Source organism: Patagioenas fasciata, chromosome 4, assembly GCF_037038585.1.
Source record: "Patagioenas fasciata isolate bPatFas1 chromosome 4, bPatFas1.hap1, whole genome shotgun sequence".
NCBI lineage: Eukaryota > Metazoa > Chordata > Aves > Columbiformes > Columbidae > Patagioenas > Patagioenas fasciata.
The window spans coordinates 25,379,361-25,393,007 of NC_092523.1; the positions used below are offsets into that span (position 1 = coordinate 25,379,361).

The 13,647-nt window shown below is 41.0% G+C and overlaps 1 protein-coding gene across 12 annotated transcripts in view; it reads left to right on the forward strand.

Moving 5' to 3' along the window:
* Positions 1-8,856, forward strand: part of N4BP2 (NEDD4 binding protein 2) — a 43,257-nt gene extending 34,401 nt beyond the window's left edge. For 11 of the 12 annotated variants that reach the window (XM_065836950.2, XM_065836952.2, XM_065836955.2 and 8 more), the window contains 3 exons: positions 1,237-1,405; positions 3,198-3,321; positions 4,133-8,856. In XM_065836950.2, the coding sequence (XP_065693022.1) occupies positions 1,237-1,405; positions 3,198-3,321; positions 4,133-4,178 (339 nt within the window). In that variant the 3' untranslated portion in view covers positions 4,179-8,856. The remainder of the gene's footprint in view (positions 1-1,236; positions 1,406-3,197; positions 3,322-4,132) is intronic. The other variant, XM_071807402.1, reaches the window with a different exon arrangement.
* The last annotated feature ends 4,791 nt before the right edge of the window (positions 8,857-13,647 follow it).

The window sequence follows — 13,647 nt, forward strand, 5'->3', positions numbered from 1 at the left end:
TAATAGTGAATCACTTTAATTTTTTATTATCTTAAAGCTTTCACACAGCTGGTAAAATGTTATCACTCTAAACATTTAGATTGTTGCTATGTATGTAGGAAATATTGATTATTGGTCTTTATAATTAACTTTTAATGTTCTTTGTTTATATATTCTTGACGTTTGGAGAGATTCTAACCAAAGGTCTGCATGATTTTAAATAGAAGTGCAATTTCAAGTGCTGTCTTGCGCTTAGCCATGACAAGTACAATCTGGAAATGTATTCTATATTTTCTTTTAGGAAATAAAAAGGCAAACTGAGCTACTTGTATTCATGAAACATATTTTACGCTTGGTGGCCTTAGTCTATCTTGGGAATCCTCTGCAAGTGAAAGTTACAGGGCTGGTGCCTGGTCTGACACTAATACACTTCAGATGATCCAAGTGTAAGACAGACACTCAGTTCTGTTCTCTTGAGCCCTTGTCAGTTCCATACCTGGAGTTAAGTCTTCAGTTTCTTTTCAGGCTGTGCCTACAGAACTTTGAAGATATAATTTGTTGCCTCAGTCTCTCAGATACTATCACTGCAAGTTTCATGGGAAATATTTGGTAGTTGACTGTATAATATGAATAGCCCTGTATTGTTCCTTGCTTGTAATTCCAATAGCGACTCTATTGACCTTGTCAGTCATAAAAGATCTGTCAAAAATATTAGCACATATAATGAGCAACTATTTAGAAAAGAAAAAAAAAGGTAAGAGTTTGTCCTTGGCTTGTCTGATTTTTAGGGAAGGGCTTCAGAAGGATTAATCTCAACATTCAGCAGGTTTTTCCTGGGCCATTGGGCAGTTTCTCTGGAGTTCTTTCACTATATTTTTAGCAAAATCCTTTCAGAAAGTAAAATTCTGTTGTTAGGATAATAGATCTGAGAATCAGCATGAAGTGTAACTTTCTGGCTTATGTAAAGACTTCATGGGTTTGTGCCTTTTCTGGCTTTTTTTGTTTCTTGTAAGGCTTTTATTATATTTTCTTCTTTGGGCCAGCTTTGAGTAATTTCCTAAGAACAGATTTCATGAAACCTCCTTGTGAGTAGGTCTCTCTGAGCCTCTTCCAGAAGTTCTGTTGTGATTGTAAATTTTACTGCTTCAAACTGTGAACTAAAAGCGCCCTGCCAGTACTGGCATTTTGAACCCAGCAACCAGTGTGGAGCTTAGATTGTGTCTCAGCATGTAATAGTTGCTGTGCTTATGAATAAAGGGTCGCCTTCATGAGCAGAAGATGAAAGAAGCCAACCAGGCTGCTGCTGTGCAAATCTTTGAGAGAGCAAATACTTCCTTGCTGCCTATGAACGTGTTGGATCTGCATGGTCTCCATGTGGAAGAAGCTGTGACTCACTTGTCCAGAGTGCTGCAGGAAAAAAGTGAAGGTAGGAATAAGCTAATAATTTATGCCCCTTAAAAGTTATTCTCCTAATCTTCTGCTAAGAAATCACGATATATGGCAATATCAGAGGGAATGAATGTAATTTGATAACCTGTAAAAACAACTGACTTTTGTGTTGTTTTATTTTCGAGGTTCCCCCAGGGAATTGTTTTTCTTTTGACACAGCGATGATTCCTTTTGCTTTCTGTCTTGCCTCCCCCTTCTTTGTAAATCTTCCTTTTCCTTCTGTTGTATCCTTTTATTCTTTTATTGAAGACTTGGTCTGTCCTTCCTGGCATGTTTTATGCAAGTTGTAATTCAAACATTGGTGTCATCTTTGCATTGCTTTGTCAGAACTATGTTGCTGTTTTAATCTTTAAAGAAAAATTGTTATGTTGGAATTTTAACCACAGTGATTATATTGTCTTCAACTTCTACATGAAATAGTGTGATTTTGAGCTGTCAGTAACTTCAATATTGATTTGTCAACACGATCTCTTGGGATCAGAATACTGCTGCTTCCATAAAGGTTATTCTGCGCAGTTTTGCTTGAGGGTTTGTTTTTTCCCCCAGTGGAGTGGTCAAGTACTTCATGAGTGTTATTGCTTTAAAAAGATACATTTTCTGCATTATTAGTTTACCCATACATTTAAGCACACTGAAAATGCTTTTATAAAAAATATTTCTTACACAAGGTACCACTGCACAAACCTAATTTTTTGAAACAGCTACTCCACATGGTAGAAACAAGTGCTCAGTGGGGCCTTAGATAACCCTTTTCTTTCAATATACATCAGAGATAATTAAATTGCATTATCTTGTGCTATTCCTAAAATGACATTTGTGTACTTTAAGCTGTAACCTAATGCTTTTTAGAGCTGAATTTCCTGAGCTGCACTTAAATCAGAAGTCCTGGAGCGATGGTAGGGGTTCTCTGGTCAGTCCGTTCACCTGAATCTCAAAACCAATTCATTTCGGTGTGCATACATGGAAAGGAATCAATACCAGGCACTTAGTGCTGGCAAAATTAACAGTAAACTAATATAAAACACAAATAAAGTTAAGGAAGAGAGGGTAGTTGAAAAAAGATGCCACGTGAACTGATAATCTCAAAATGGTGAATCTTGGCTTGTGAGAATCCAGTTCAATTTATATTTTTTCAAACTTGATCAGTTTAGGTTGCTGTGATCTCTGGGAGAAGAGCAATTTATTTTGTTATCAGGGCTAGATGCCTTAATAAAGCTCATGTGATCTGTTGATTCTCATGCTCCAAAATAGCAGAAGTTAGTCCACAGAAGTGTGGCATAAAAGTGAAGACTGTGTGGACTTACATTTTCCTCCTTCTTCCTTTCTTTATCCAATAAAATGTTATCTCTTTTATTCGCATTGATTTAAGATTTGAAATGACTAGAAGTGTCATTTAAAAATTAACTAAATTACACCTACCTGTTTTAATTTCACAATTTTAATTTACATCAGAGAGTGTAAATTCCAAGTGGAGATTATATGATAGAAACAGTAAAGCTGCTATGAAATTAGAAGGATTTTGTGATGAACACAACATGCATATAGCAAGCAATTTAGATTTAAAAAGCTTGACTGCATTTTTTCAGAATGTCTGTTTCAGAAGAGGGGAAGAAGGGCTATGTTTATGTAGAAGATGCATAGCCAGCATGGGAAAGCAAAGTTCTAAATCACTAAGTGAGGGTTTTCAGAAGAATGGATGGAAAGATTATTCTGAAGGCTGAGCCTCTGCCAAGGGACAATTTTAACCGTTACAATCCATGCTGTTACAGAGCATCAGCAGACTGGTGGTAAACCCTATCTCTACATTATCACGGGAAGAGGAAGCCATAGTCAGGGAGGAGTTGCTCGCATCAGACCAGCAGCTATCAGATACCTCACCAGCCACAACTTCAGGTGAGTTTAGATTTTTGTTACTGATACAGTTTTTTCTTAACCCACATTTAACTAACTGAAAATTGAAGGTAAAGTACTGTTCAAGTCCTAGAAAGATTAAGGCAGGTCTAGTGTTTCATAAATGCGGTTGTGTGACATAAAACCATCTTATATGGGACACCTATTAAATATTAGGTCATTTCCTCTGAGATACATGAAAACACTATGAATTAAACTTATCTAACATAGTTTAATTACATATTTCCATTCAAAGTTGCTAGATTTGCTGTGAAAAGTTGTTAATCTGGCTTTTTACCGGTCTCCAGTACTTGCTTTAGCACTTGGCTTATGTGGGACAGCAGTTTAGCCAGTCTGGGCTGGCATCCGTGTGTTCGCTGCTTTTTCTTTACAGGGGTGTATGAAGGTGGCTGTGAAGGTTGGACTCAGAGATAGCAAAGATTTAATTTCCCATTTCCTTCTTACTTTCTATGGAAGACAAGGGTGAACATCTGTTCTGAAAGAAGAGGGAATGAAATGGGAGGAGGAAGAGAGGAGCAGAATGAATATAACCAAGCATATTGGGAAGCTTTTTTTTTTTTTTTTAACCTTCTTCTTAGTTTCCTGCTGTTTCCAGCTCTTCACCTCTCCAGATCCTGTAAAATCCTCCTTCCCTGTCACATCCAGAGGACATGGTGGGGATTTCCTGACCCTCACATGCACACATACTTGACTGAGAACCTTATCGCTTTCCGTATGTTTGATGAGGGCTGAAGGAGATGGCATTGCACAATAGCTTTCATGTTCAAGCTTCATTTTTTTCCTTGTTCCACAGGTTCACAGAAATAAAACCAGGCTGCCTGAAAGTCATGCTGAATTGAAGGGTTGTTCAGAAGAGGAGTATAGAAACTGAGGTGTCAGGTGACAACTGAAAGTGTTTTGGACAACTGCAATAGTATTTTGTAATCTGTTTTAAAGGACAATATTTTATTAGAAATGGTCTCAATTTACATGTGGTTTTATCAGTTTATTTCCAAGAAAATTTTTGTGTGGAATGGATTTTTTTTTTAACCTGCAAAAAGAAGACACCTACAGGATCTAAAGTCTCAGAAATGCAGATTATGAATTCTGCTGAGCAGTATATGATTTTTAAAAGGAGCTTAAGGTACAATTTTTAAATGTAAGTGTCTCCTCAGCACACCCAGTTTCTGTCTTTTGACCCTCACACATTTTAATTGTTGTGGGTTCTGTGCTTTTAGAACATATTACCTTGTACAAAGTTATTTTGTCATTCAGCACTTTGTGCTAAACCCTACAGAAGAGCAGAGGAGAGGTGGGAACTGGGCAACTACTGATATTTCAAATCCAGTTACAGCTGAGTGCTAAATATTTCCAGGTTTCTTCAGAAGTCTGATGTCCTTTTAGTGGTTATTTTGTGATGGGTTGACCAGTTTGTTCTTACTCCATTCAAAATTTATCTCCATATTGATGGAAGTTGCATATAAAGGACTGTGCATTAAGACCAACTGTGTATTTGGTAATTTTGCAGACTTCCTGTGATCTGTTAAAGGGAAAAATACTATGCTGTAGTTCAATCTCTAGTAACACATATCCCACACTGTTATGTTGCAGGAGATGCCCTTTTTTCAACATCAACTGGATTAAAAGTGTTTCTTCCTTTATAGCTCTTTAAATGGAGCAAATTAAGTACTATTTCACGTTACAGGTATCTAATAGTGACGTGTCTTCATTCTGTGTATATTGTACTCAGTGATTTCCTTGCAGAGAATATGATTGTCTGTGAGACATTTTAAATATATTTTAACATCAAAGTGAATGCTAATACTACAGTAGTAATTGCCTAACTGGAACGTCTGGGAGTACAAAAGTTATTCTGTTGGTGCTGGTGTTGCATCAGCATCGAGAAACATCTGTGTACAAATACAAAACGACAACAAACCAACCCCCTCAATTAAATATAAACATCTGAACTTTGGCAAGTGTTTCCAGTAAGCAATCAGAACGTTTTTAAATAGAAATATCTTCTGGAGTGCTTTACTACTTTTATTTACATCTTTGCCTCTTGAAAGGCATAATTTTTTTGTGAGGCTTTTTCAGAACATGTATGAGTTGTGTATTAGGAATAATGTTGATAGGTTAAGGAGTAATGAGACTTTTTTTCATTTTAAACCACTTTTGCAGTTAAGGAGCCATATGCACATAAAATTTGTGTATGAATCCATACGTTTGTGCAAGTTCTGCCATTTGTGTGCATGAGTAGTAATAAGCAAGGAACTTCTGTGAGAAAAGCTGTGCACAGAAATAGGTTTTACTTGAACATGTATCTGTGTAAGTTGCTGACAAACTGAAAGACATGATGTTTCCTGAGTATCCATATTGACTGTAATATATACACAGTGAATGTAGTGTATGGTAGACTTCAAAATGAGTTTGTCATGCTTCAACAGATACAATAATCTTTTCATGGTGATTTCTGGTAGAAGAAGAGATTGAATAACACTTAATGAAAGGGACTCTTGTTGGAATAATAGACTGTCATAGTAAGTTTTGTATTTTTTGTGGGTACTTAGGTAATCTGAATTGTGTCACTTCTCTTTGTCTTTCTCCCTGGGCTGCTCTGGTAACCAGTGGGTGAAATACGGAAGATCTCTGCTCCCCAAACAGCACCAGCACTGCACAGTGTCCTGTGCGATGAAGCCCATGCTCCGTCCTCTGCTGACAGTGCCTAAAATGGACCGAGATGTCATTTAGGCACTTGGACTTGTGACAGCAGTTCAGACTATCAACTGTCCAGGGTTACAGATGCTAGAATTCCCTCAGTGGAGCTATGATCTTTCTTTTGGACCAAGGAACTTGCTTCTGCTCCTGAGCAGGTTTTCCTTAGTTATAACAAATGGAGGTGCAGCTCTTCAAAGTGTAGTCCCTGTTGGTTGGCCCAGGAAAGGTCCCAGTGTCTGCTCAGAAGAGTTGTGTGTTGAGCTGCTGGGTGTCCGAGCCCTACACTGATGTGCTGGTAAACGGAGAAGTGCCAACACTTCTGGTTGTTTTGGGAGGGAGCCTGATGCGTTCAGTGTATTCACACCATTCCTAACATGGACAAAGGCAGCTTAGATTTCAGTTCAAAAGACATGCAGAAAAAGTTGTTGTCTTGCCCATCTGTTCATCATAATCTAGTTGTTGACAAGTTTACCCTGGAGATGAGAAACACAGCTTTTTGCCTTCTTATGGCTTAGCAAAAAGGCAAGGATTGTGCTTGATTCTTGCTTCCCCAGAAAATGCCCTAATCAGTGGGCTCAGGGGTATTCTTGAAGTCGCCACTTCCTGAACCTGTTTCAAAACTGCCACTGCAAGCTAAAAATGCAAGATCAGGGGGACAAAAAAAGAGTAAAGAATAAGAAGTGCATAAACAGCATCTGGAAGGAGGCTACGACTCTTCAGAAAATAAGCTCTTCCCACTGAGCTTCAATGTTGTCCCATATTACTTTTTCATCTCTTAGTCCTATTTGGATAAATGCATAAAACATGTTAAGAGCAAAACCTCAGCTTCATCCCTTACTAGGAGAGATTTTGTCCAGTGTGTCATAGTCAGCAGAGGAGTACATAGTTTAAGAGCGATCTGGAGTATTCTTTCTCCCTCTCTCCATTGTCCTTTTGGGTAGATGTTGAGCTTCACTAAGGTATTCAGAATACCCTGTCCGGTTATAGGTTGATGATTTGCCTAGTGTAAGTTAGTTTGATGACAGGCTGAACTTTGATGGAATATGATGTTTTAAAATCACAACATGGGCAGAACTGATGTTGCCTTTACTCAAGTTAGTGACAGAGCCTCTGTCAGCTTCAGCAACTCTGGGTGAGGCATTGCAGCTCCAGCTCACAGAAAATACGAGCTCAGCCTTTTTCTTTCATAGGAGCTTAAGCATGTGCTGAGAAGCTGTGCTGAGTTGGATGCAGAATGGAGCAGAAGATCAATGCACAGAAGTAGATTTTAATTAGTAAGGATCTCCATGCCTTCAGCTGCTTGCCAAACTGTCCAGAAAAAAAACACTGGACATACTGTATTTCTTTGACTGTTTTTATAACATATAGTGGGATGAATTATATAAAATACAACTGTTTCAAAATGGTATTTCAAAGTAGGTTACATTTTTGAACTTCCAGCTTTCCTGATGTCTTTTGCAGTTACATCAGTGAGAATCCTGAGGTATTCTGTACATTCTGTATCATCTTATACTTTGAATTAAAGTAGCACTTAGCAGTATTGCCACCAGCACTCTAAAATAATGTGCGACTGTTAAAATACCTATTTTGTGTACCACTTTTTATTCTTCAACAGCATGTGGTTGTGATGACTGGTAGCCTTTAATATGTGACTTTGGGTTTCTTGTTTAAAAAACATTTAACCCAATTTAGAATTTAGGAAAATTATATCTTTTAAAAATAATAAAATTAATGCTTGTGCTGGCATTGATGAGTAATCTTACAGTAAAAAAAAAATAAGCCCCAGAGGTGCAATGACACAAGTCGTTCTCCTAAGTAACGTGTTTAAAAATATATTTCAGTTGGTTGTGAAAGTAGTAGGGCAAAAGTGATATTTAAAAATATTGTAAAAAGTATTTCAAAATACCTAGATAATACTTTAATGACTTCGGCTTTTGCTTTTAATAGGATATGGTACAATTTTATTTAAACAATGTTTTTGTAGGCCTGTTGAAGGACACTTCAGGCAAAGTTTAACTGGCATTATTTTTGTGGCTGTTGGAAACCATTGTGATTTGGGAATCCCCATTTAAACAATGTCCAGATGCTTTGGTCATAACGTGAACATCCGGGACATCACTGTTGTGAATATGTACAATGTCAGGGAAGATCTTTACATGCTTAACAGAACATGTGTTCTAGAAAGTTTTACTTGAGGCGAAATGGAACCGAATTGTTATTTAATCTTGCCACAAAATGTGGTGGGTAGACAAGAGAATAATTTCATTGTTGGTAACAGCAAAGAAGGATCATCATAAATGTAATATGAGAAATTATACATAGAGTTGACATTACTGATGCTTATGTCTTCAGATGCAGTTCACATTTCCAGAGTAACGTTGCCCTCTTTGCAGAGCTGAGTAGAGGACAGAGCATGAACACTGTAACAAAGAAGAGTTCATTGACTTACAACAATTCCCAAGTATTGCGTTCTCTTAAGAAACACAAAACACAAACCCAGCCAAAGCTCAAGTGTTCATGCTATTTCAGCTAAATAAACTGTGCAGAGGATTACATGATTATATGTGAATATGCATGTGAAAAGACTTAGTATTGCAGCTACCCATTGTAAAATCTGTTAGGACCAGTACATTGGAAAGATATCAATGTCTATTTTTAAATTAAAATTAAAAATGATTTTTTTTATTTGTATAAAGTTGTAATTTTGCTGTTAACTATAATTTTTTTACTGAAATACAGTTTTGTAATTTGCATTTGGAATTTCTAATGTGAAAAGGAATTTACGAAATCTAGTTTAATAAAGGGTTTTTGCCACAAGTACAGCCTTCTGTCTTTCCTTGGAAGACTGCATTTCAGCTTGTATCAGATTTTGTCAAATACTAGTCTTGGAGTTATGCATGAAAGCCACTTGCCTTGACTTCAGGTTACCATCTGTAGGGAGATGAAACAACCATCTGCAGGCGTAAAAAGGAACAGATTTGTGGCCTGATTTTAAGTGTTGCGAGCGGGAGCTGAATGCTCACATTACTGAAAATGAGGGTCATGGTTTCGGGTTGTTTTTTTTTTTTGCTTGAAGTAGCTGAATAAATGCTGTTCAGGCCTTGCTTATTTTGTGGGAGAGCGAGGGCAGTGGTGTATGTCAAGGGGAGGGGCAGGTATGACCACTGTAAGGACAAGAATTTGGGGAGGGATGGATTGTTCTGGATAGACCTCACTTATTGAGACCCTTTAGGTCCAGGGCAGAGACAGGTTGGATCCTGAGCAAGCACAGTCACTGTATTGCTGTGGATTCAGAGCTAGTAAGCCTGGCTTTTCCCAAACCTGCTCTCTTCTGCAGGTCAAGTGCAGATATTCCTGTGCCATATTCCTGGAAGTGTGGAAAGACACCTGAGAGCAAAGTGGAATCCAGGACATTTTATTATTAGCTCAGGTTGAGGACAGCTGGCTTTGACCCAGTGAACTCCTGCAGTCACCCCTATGACTTTGTTGCCTTGTAGCTTGGATAGACTGCCGAAACAAGCCAGGTTTGTGCATTTGCACTGCAAAGCCCTGACTAATAAACTGTACAAGAGAGCAGGGAAAACAGGTTTTGGGAATACATGAAAACTTGGCAGATGCTGGCTTAGATCTGATGTGGCTGATTCTGAGCCACAGCTACTAGACCACAGAGTTAGTGAATGGCTGGTTGTGTGCTTCTGACAGGGACCCCCTGCTCTGGCAGTGTGGGGATTAGTCTCTCAGATTGGCATGTTTTTAAGTGGAGATACTCCTAATGAACTTGCCTTCTCTCGACATGGAAACCCAGCTTATCTCCTTCCCTGGCTAAAACAGTCCATCCTGATTCAGCAACTTCTGTTTCAGTTCATTCCCTTATTTCCTTTGTGTGCTGGGTTGGAAGGGGCCTTAAAGGCCATCTAATTCCAACTGCCTGCCATGGGCAGGGACACCTTCCACCAGACCAGGTTGCTCAGAGCCCCATCCAGCCTGGCTTTGAACACTTCCAGGGATGGGGCATCCACAGCTTCTCTGGGAGCCTGTTCCAGTGCCTCACTGCCCACATAGTCTGTCCGTACTTATGGAAATGGTTTGAACTTTGAGGCTGAAAACTGAAGTGTGGTAAAAATCAAAATTTTGCTTGAGGCAAACAGAAATTTTTAGCTTAAATCATTGAAGTATAATTAAATGTTGTGTCTGCTGGTGGAATGCATCGGGTAGCTTGACAATAGGTGGTGCCCTTGCCAATGGCATAGAGTGATGGTGGCAGCAGCTTTTACTGTGCCCCTACCGGAGCTGTTGTTTCTCTGTGTGACATGCGCTAAAGGATGTTGTTACACATCACGTGCTGTTCGTTTGTTCCTCAGAGGGAGAATACTGTATTCAGAGTATTGTTTTGGTGACCTTTTTCTCTTTACAGATGGGTGGAGTAGAGTTTGTTTTCAAAATATACTTGCTGCTCTGTGCTTAAAGATAGGCAAGACAAGTTCATTTTTGCAGTCAGATTGAAGATGATAACGTTGGGGGTTCTCCTTTAGCTACCTTGTATTTTTAGTAGGTTAGTTGTCTGGATGCTTGGACAAATCGATCTGTTCGGAGACCGGCACATAGACATTGTGCAGTTTGGTGAAGCCCTGTGCTACTGTGGGTGTTGCTGGTGGCAAAGACTCTTCTTTAAAATGCTCATAGGGAAGGATGCTCCTTGATGTTGCTTGATTTTCTGCATCACGGAGCCTGACTGGGCTAGCAATGGCTTCTCATTAGTAGCCATCATTCATTCTGTGGGAAAGGTCAGGAGATAAAGTTCCCTTTTTCCTATAGCCTGAGTGGCTTCTGCATGGCATGAAGCTGGGAGATGCTGTCTTTTGAGGATTAGCTCAGAGAGCCTTTCCTGTAAACAGGGCCTGTGTTTGTCCCAAATGACATTTAGGAGCTTTGGAGGATCCAGGAGTCTTTATCACCCTGTGGGGCCAGTCTGCCCCGTGTCCCTGAGTGCTGGAAAGCCCTTGGGATGCTGAATCAGGTCTGCAGCCTTTCTCTCCCGCAACTCAGTGGAAAGGACATCAGGGAGATGGTCAGAGAACCTACGAGGCATTGAGATACCCTGTAAGCTGCAAGAATCTTGAGGGGAAGATCTCTGGAGGCATGTGGATGGGCCATGTCTGAGGGGGCAGATTGCCAGGTGCAGGCACAGCCCCTGAAAGCGCTGTGGGGAAGGCTGGCTACTGGATCCAAACCAGTGCTAAGAGACTGTTGTGGTGAAGAAGAGAGACCTAGTATAGCATGAGGGGCTTAATGCAGGAGGACAGAGAGTGGCATGGAGTAGGAGCATACCAGTGGAGTAAGAACATGGCCAACGCCAGAAGGGATCTGCAAAAGCTGGTGGAATGGTGTTGTGTGGTGGGTGGGCAGTGCAGAGGTGTCCGGGAGACCTTGAGGTGCAGCAGGACCATGTAGTAAAGTACCATGCGTGGATGGGGCACTACTGTGGGGGTAGCTCATTTCCTCCAGCTCCAGCAGAGCAGTGCTGATATACCCAAACCAGCATCTCAAAGCAGACTGTCACGGGAATGCACTGTTCAGAGGTCTTGCTGAATTAAATGTAGTAAATAGGGCTCAACATCCTGCAAGTGACTTGTTTTGTACCGTGTTCAGGTTCGGGGTTTTCTTTTAGCTTTATTCATGTATCTTTCATATTTCAACAATGCTACAGATCTTTGTCTTGACTGAGACAAAACCTATGTTGCACGCTTTGGGGGTGGAGAGGAGTTGCAGTTTTGGTAGCTTTTTGACGAACAAATGGGGCTTTTGGCAGCCACTCCACGATGGACATTTAGGCAATCCCTGCTACTTCAGGGTTTGAAAAAGGCAGCCATGTATCCCCAGTGACACCGGAGGTCCCTATGGCCTGAGACCCTTGTGCTGTCTCATGCTCTGTGATCTTTAGCTCAAGCTGCAGAAACAAAAAGGACTGAGAGGGAGCACGAGATAAAAGCCACCATCTTGCTTTCCTCCCTATTGTCGTAAGCTGTTTTGTGTCCTCTGTCATGGTGTTATGTCTAACAAGAAGTACACAAATCTAGTTTGAGTATTAAATATTTTTTCATATGGCTCAGGAGACATCTTACCTGACTTTGGGATCCCTAAATAATAGTAAAAATATTGAATGTTGATACATTTCCTCTGTGTGATCAGGATGTGATATCTGTGGCTTTCTTTGGGCAGAAGGACATTTGACTGTGGCAGTGCTGCTATGCCGATTGCTCTTTCTACAAGTTTGGTAAGCAACTGTATGGATCATTATTATTCTTGTGTTATCTTGAGAAACAGGACCCTCCTTCTGATTGTACACACTGGACGGCAAAGCAAGCAATGAAGTTTAATCATTTGGTCTGTAAATCGAGGAATGGTGGTCCTGTCAAGCTGGGCTGTGGGAGCTCTGCATAATATTTTTTGCTCTATGTCAGCACACTCATAAGGTATTGCCTTGGATCCCCTTCCCTAAGGCAGAGTAAAAGTAGTCTTCCTCACCTGTGTGTGTCCTTCTTGCCTTTCCAGATTATCCCCTTTTTCTGTCTTGCGGTGCCATATAGGTAAGCTGTGGGTGACTGGGACCTTCAGCTTTTCAGCGTTTATCCAGATAGCCATGTAACTACCTGAAGGGAAGTTCTAGGCAGGTGGGGACTGGTCTCTTCTCCCAGGCAGTTAGCAATAGGACAAGGGGCATGGGCTTAAACTCTGCCAGGGGAAATTTAGGCTGGATATTAGAAAGAAATTCTTTATGGAGAGGGTGATCAGGCATTGGAATGGCCTGCCCAGGGAGGTGGTGGACTCACCGTCCCTGCAGGTTTTTAAACTGAGATTGGACATGGCACTTAGTGCCATGATCTAGTAAATGGACTGGAGTTGGACCAAGGGTTGGATTTGATGATCTCTGAGGTCTTTTCCAACCCAGTCGATTCTGTAAAGCGGCTATCTTGATATACCACAGAAGGAAGAGAACGTCCCTGGAGGGACGATGGACCCTGGCTGTTGGGGGCTTCCCCCAGAGAGTGCTTTGGGAGCAATTCAGGGCTCCCATGTCAGGCTCCTGTTCTGAGCCCTCTCCTGAGGAAACATGTCTGTCTTCATGGACAAGAAAGAAGAAACTGGCTGGTGAGGTGGGGAGCCTGACTTCCTGGTATGACTATCCCCATCTCTTCCTTCAAAACAGCAGGAAGTGGGAAAAGGACATTCAAGATAAAAACAGGTGCTGCCTCCATCTTGCTGATTTTCCGAAGGGGAACTCCAATGGCTTCTGACTTTGCTGGGGCAGGAGGCCTAATTTGTGCTGGCATTTCCTTTCCTGACAAGGCCAACACAGAGACTGCAGAAATAACAAGAAATGGCAGTGCAGGTGCCGGGGCAGGAGCAGCTCGAGACAGGAGCACCCAGTCCCGCTGGGGTGCCCAGGGCAGCTGTGTGCTTGGTGTTAACGTTCACGGTGGTTCCCCTGGGCCTGGAGCCAAGCTGCCCTCAGCTGCGGTTTTCCTGGGGCACGGTGCTGCCACTGCCACACTCAGGGTCTGCTGGGGAGTCAGGGAAGGGGAGCCCCACACGGGCAGGCCATGGGGAGGA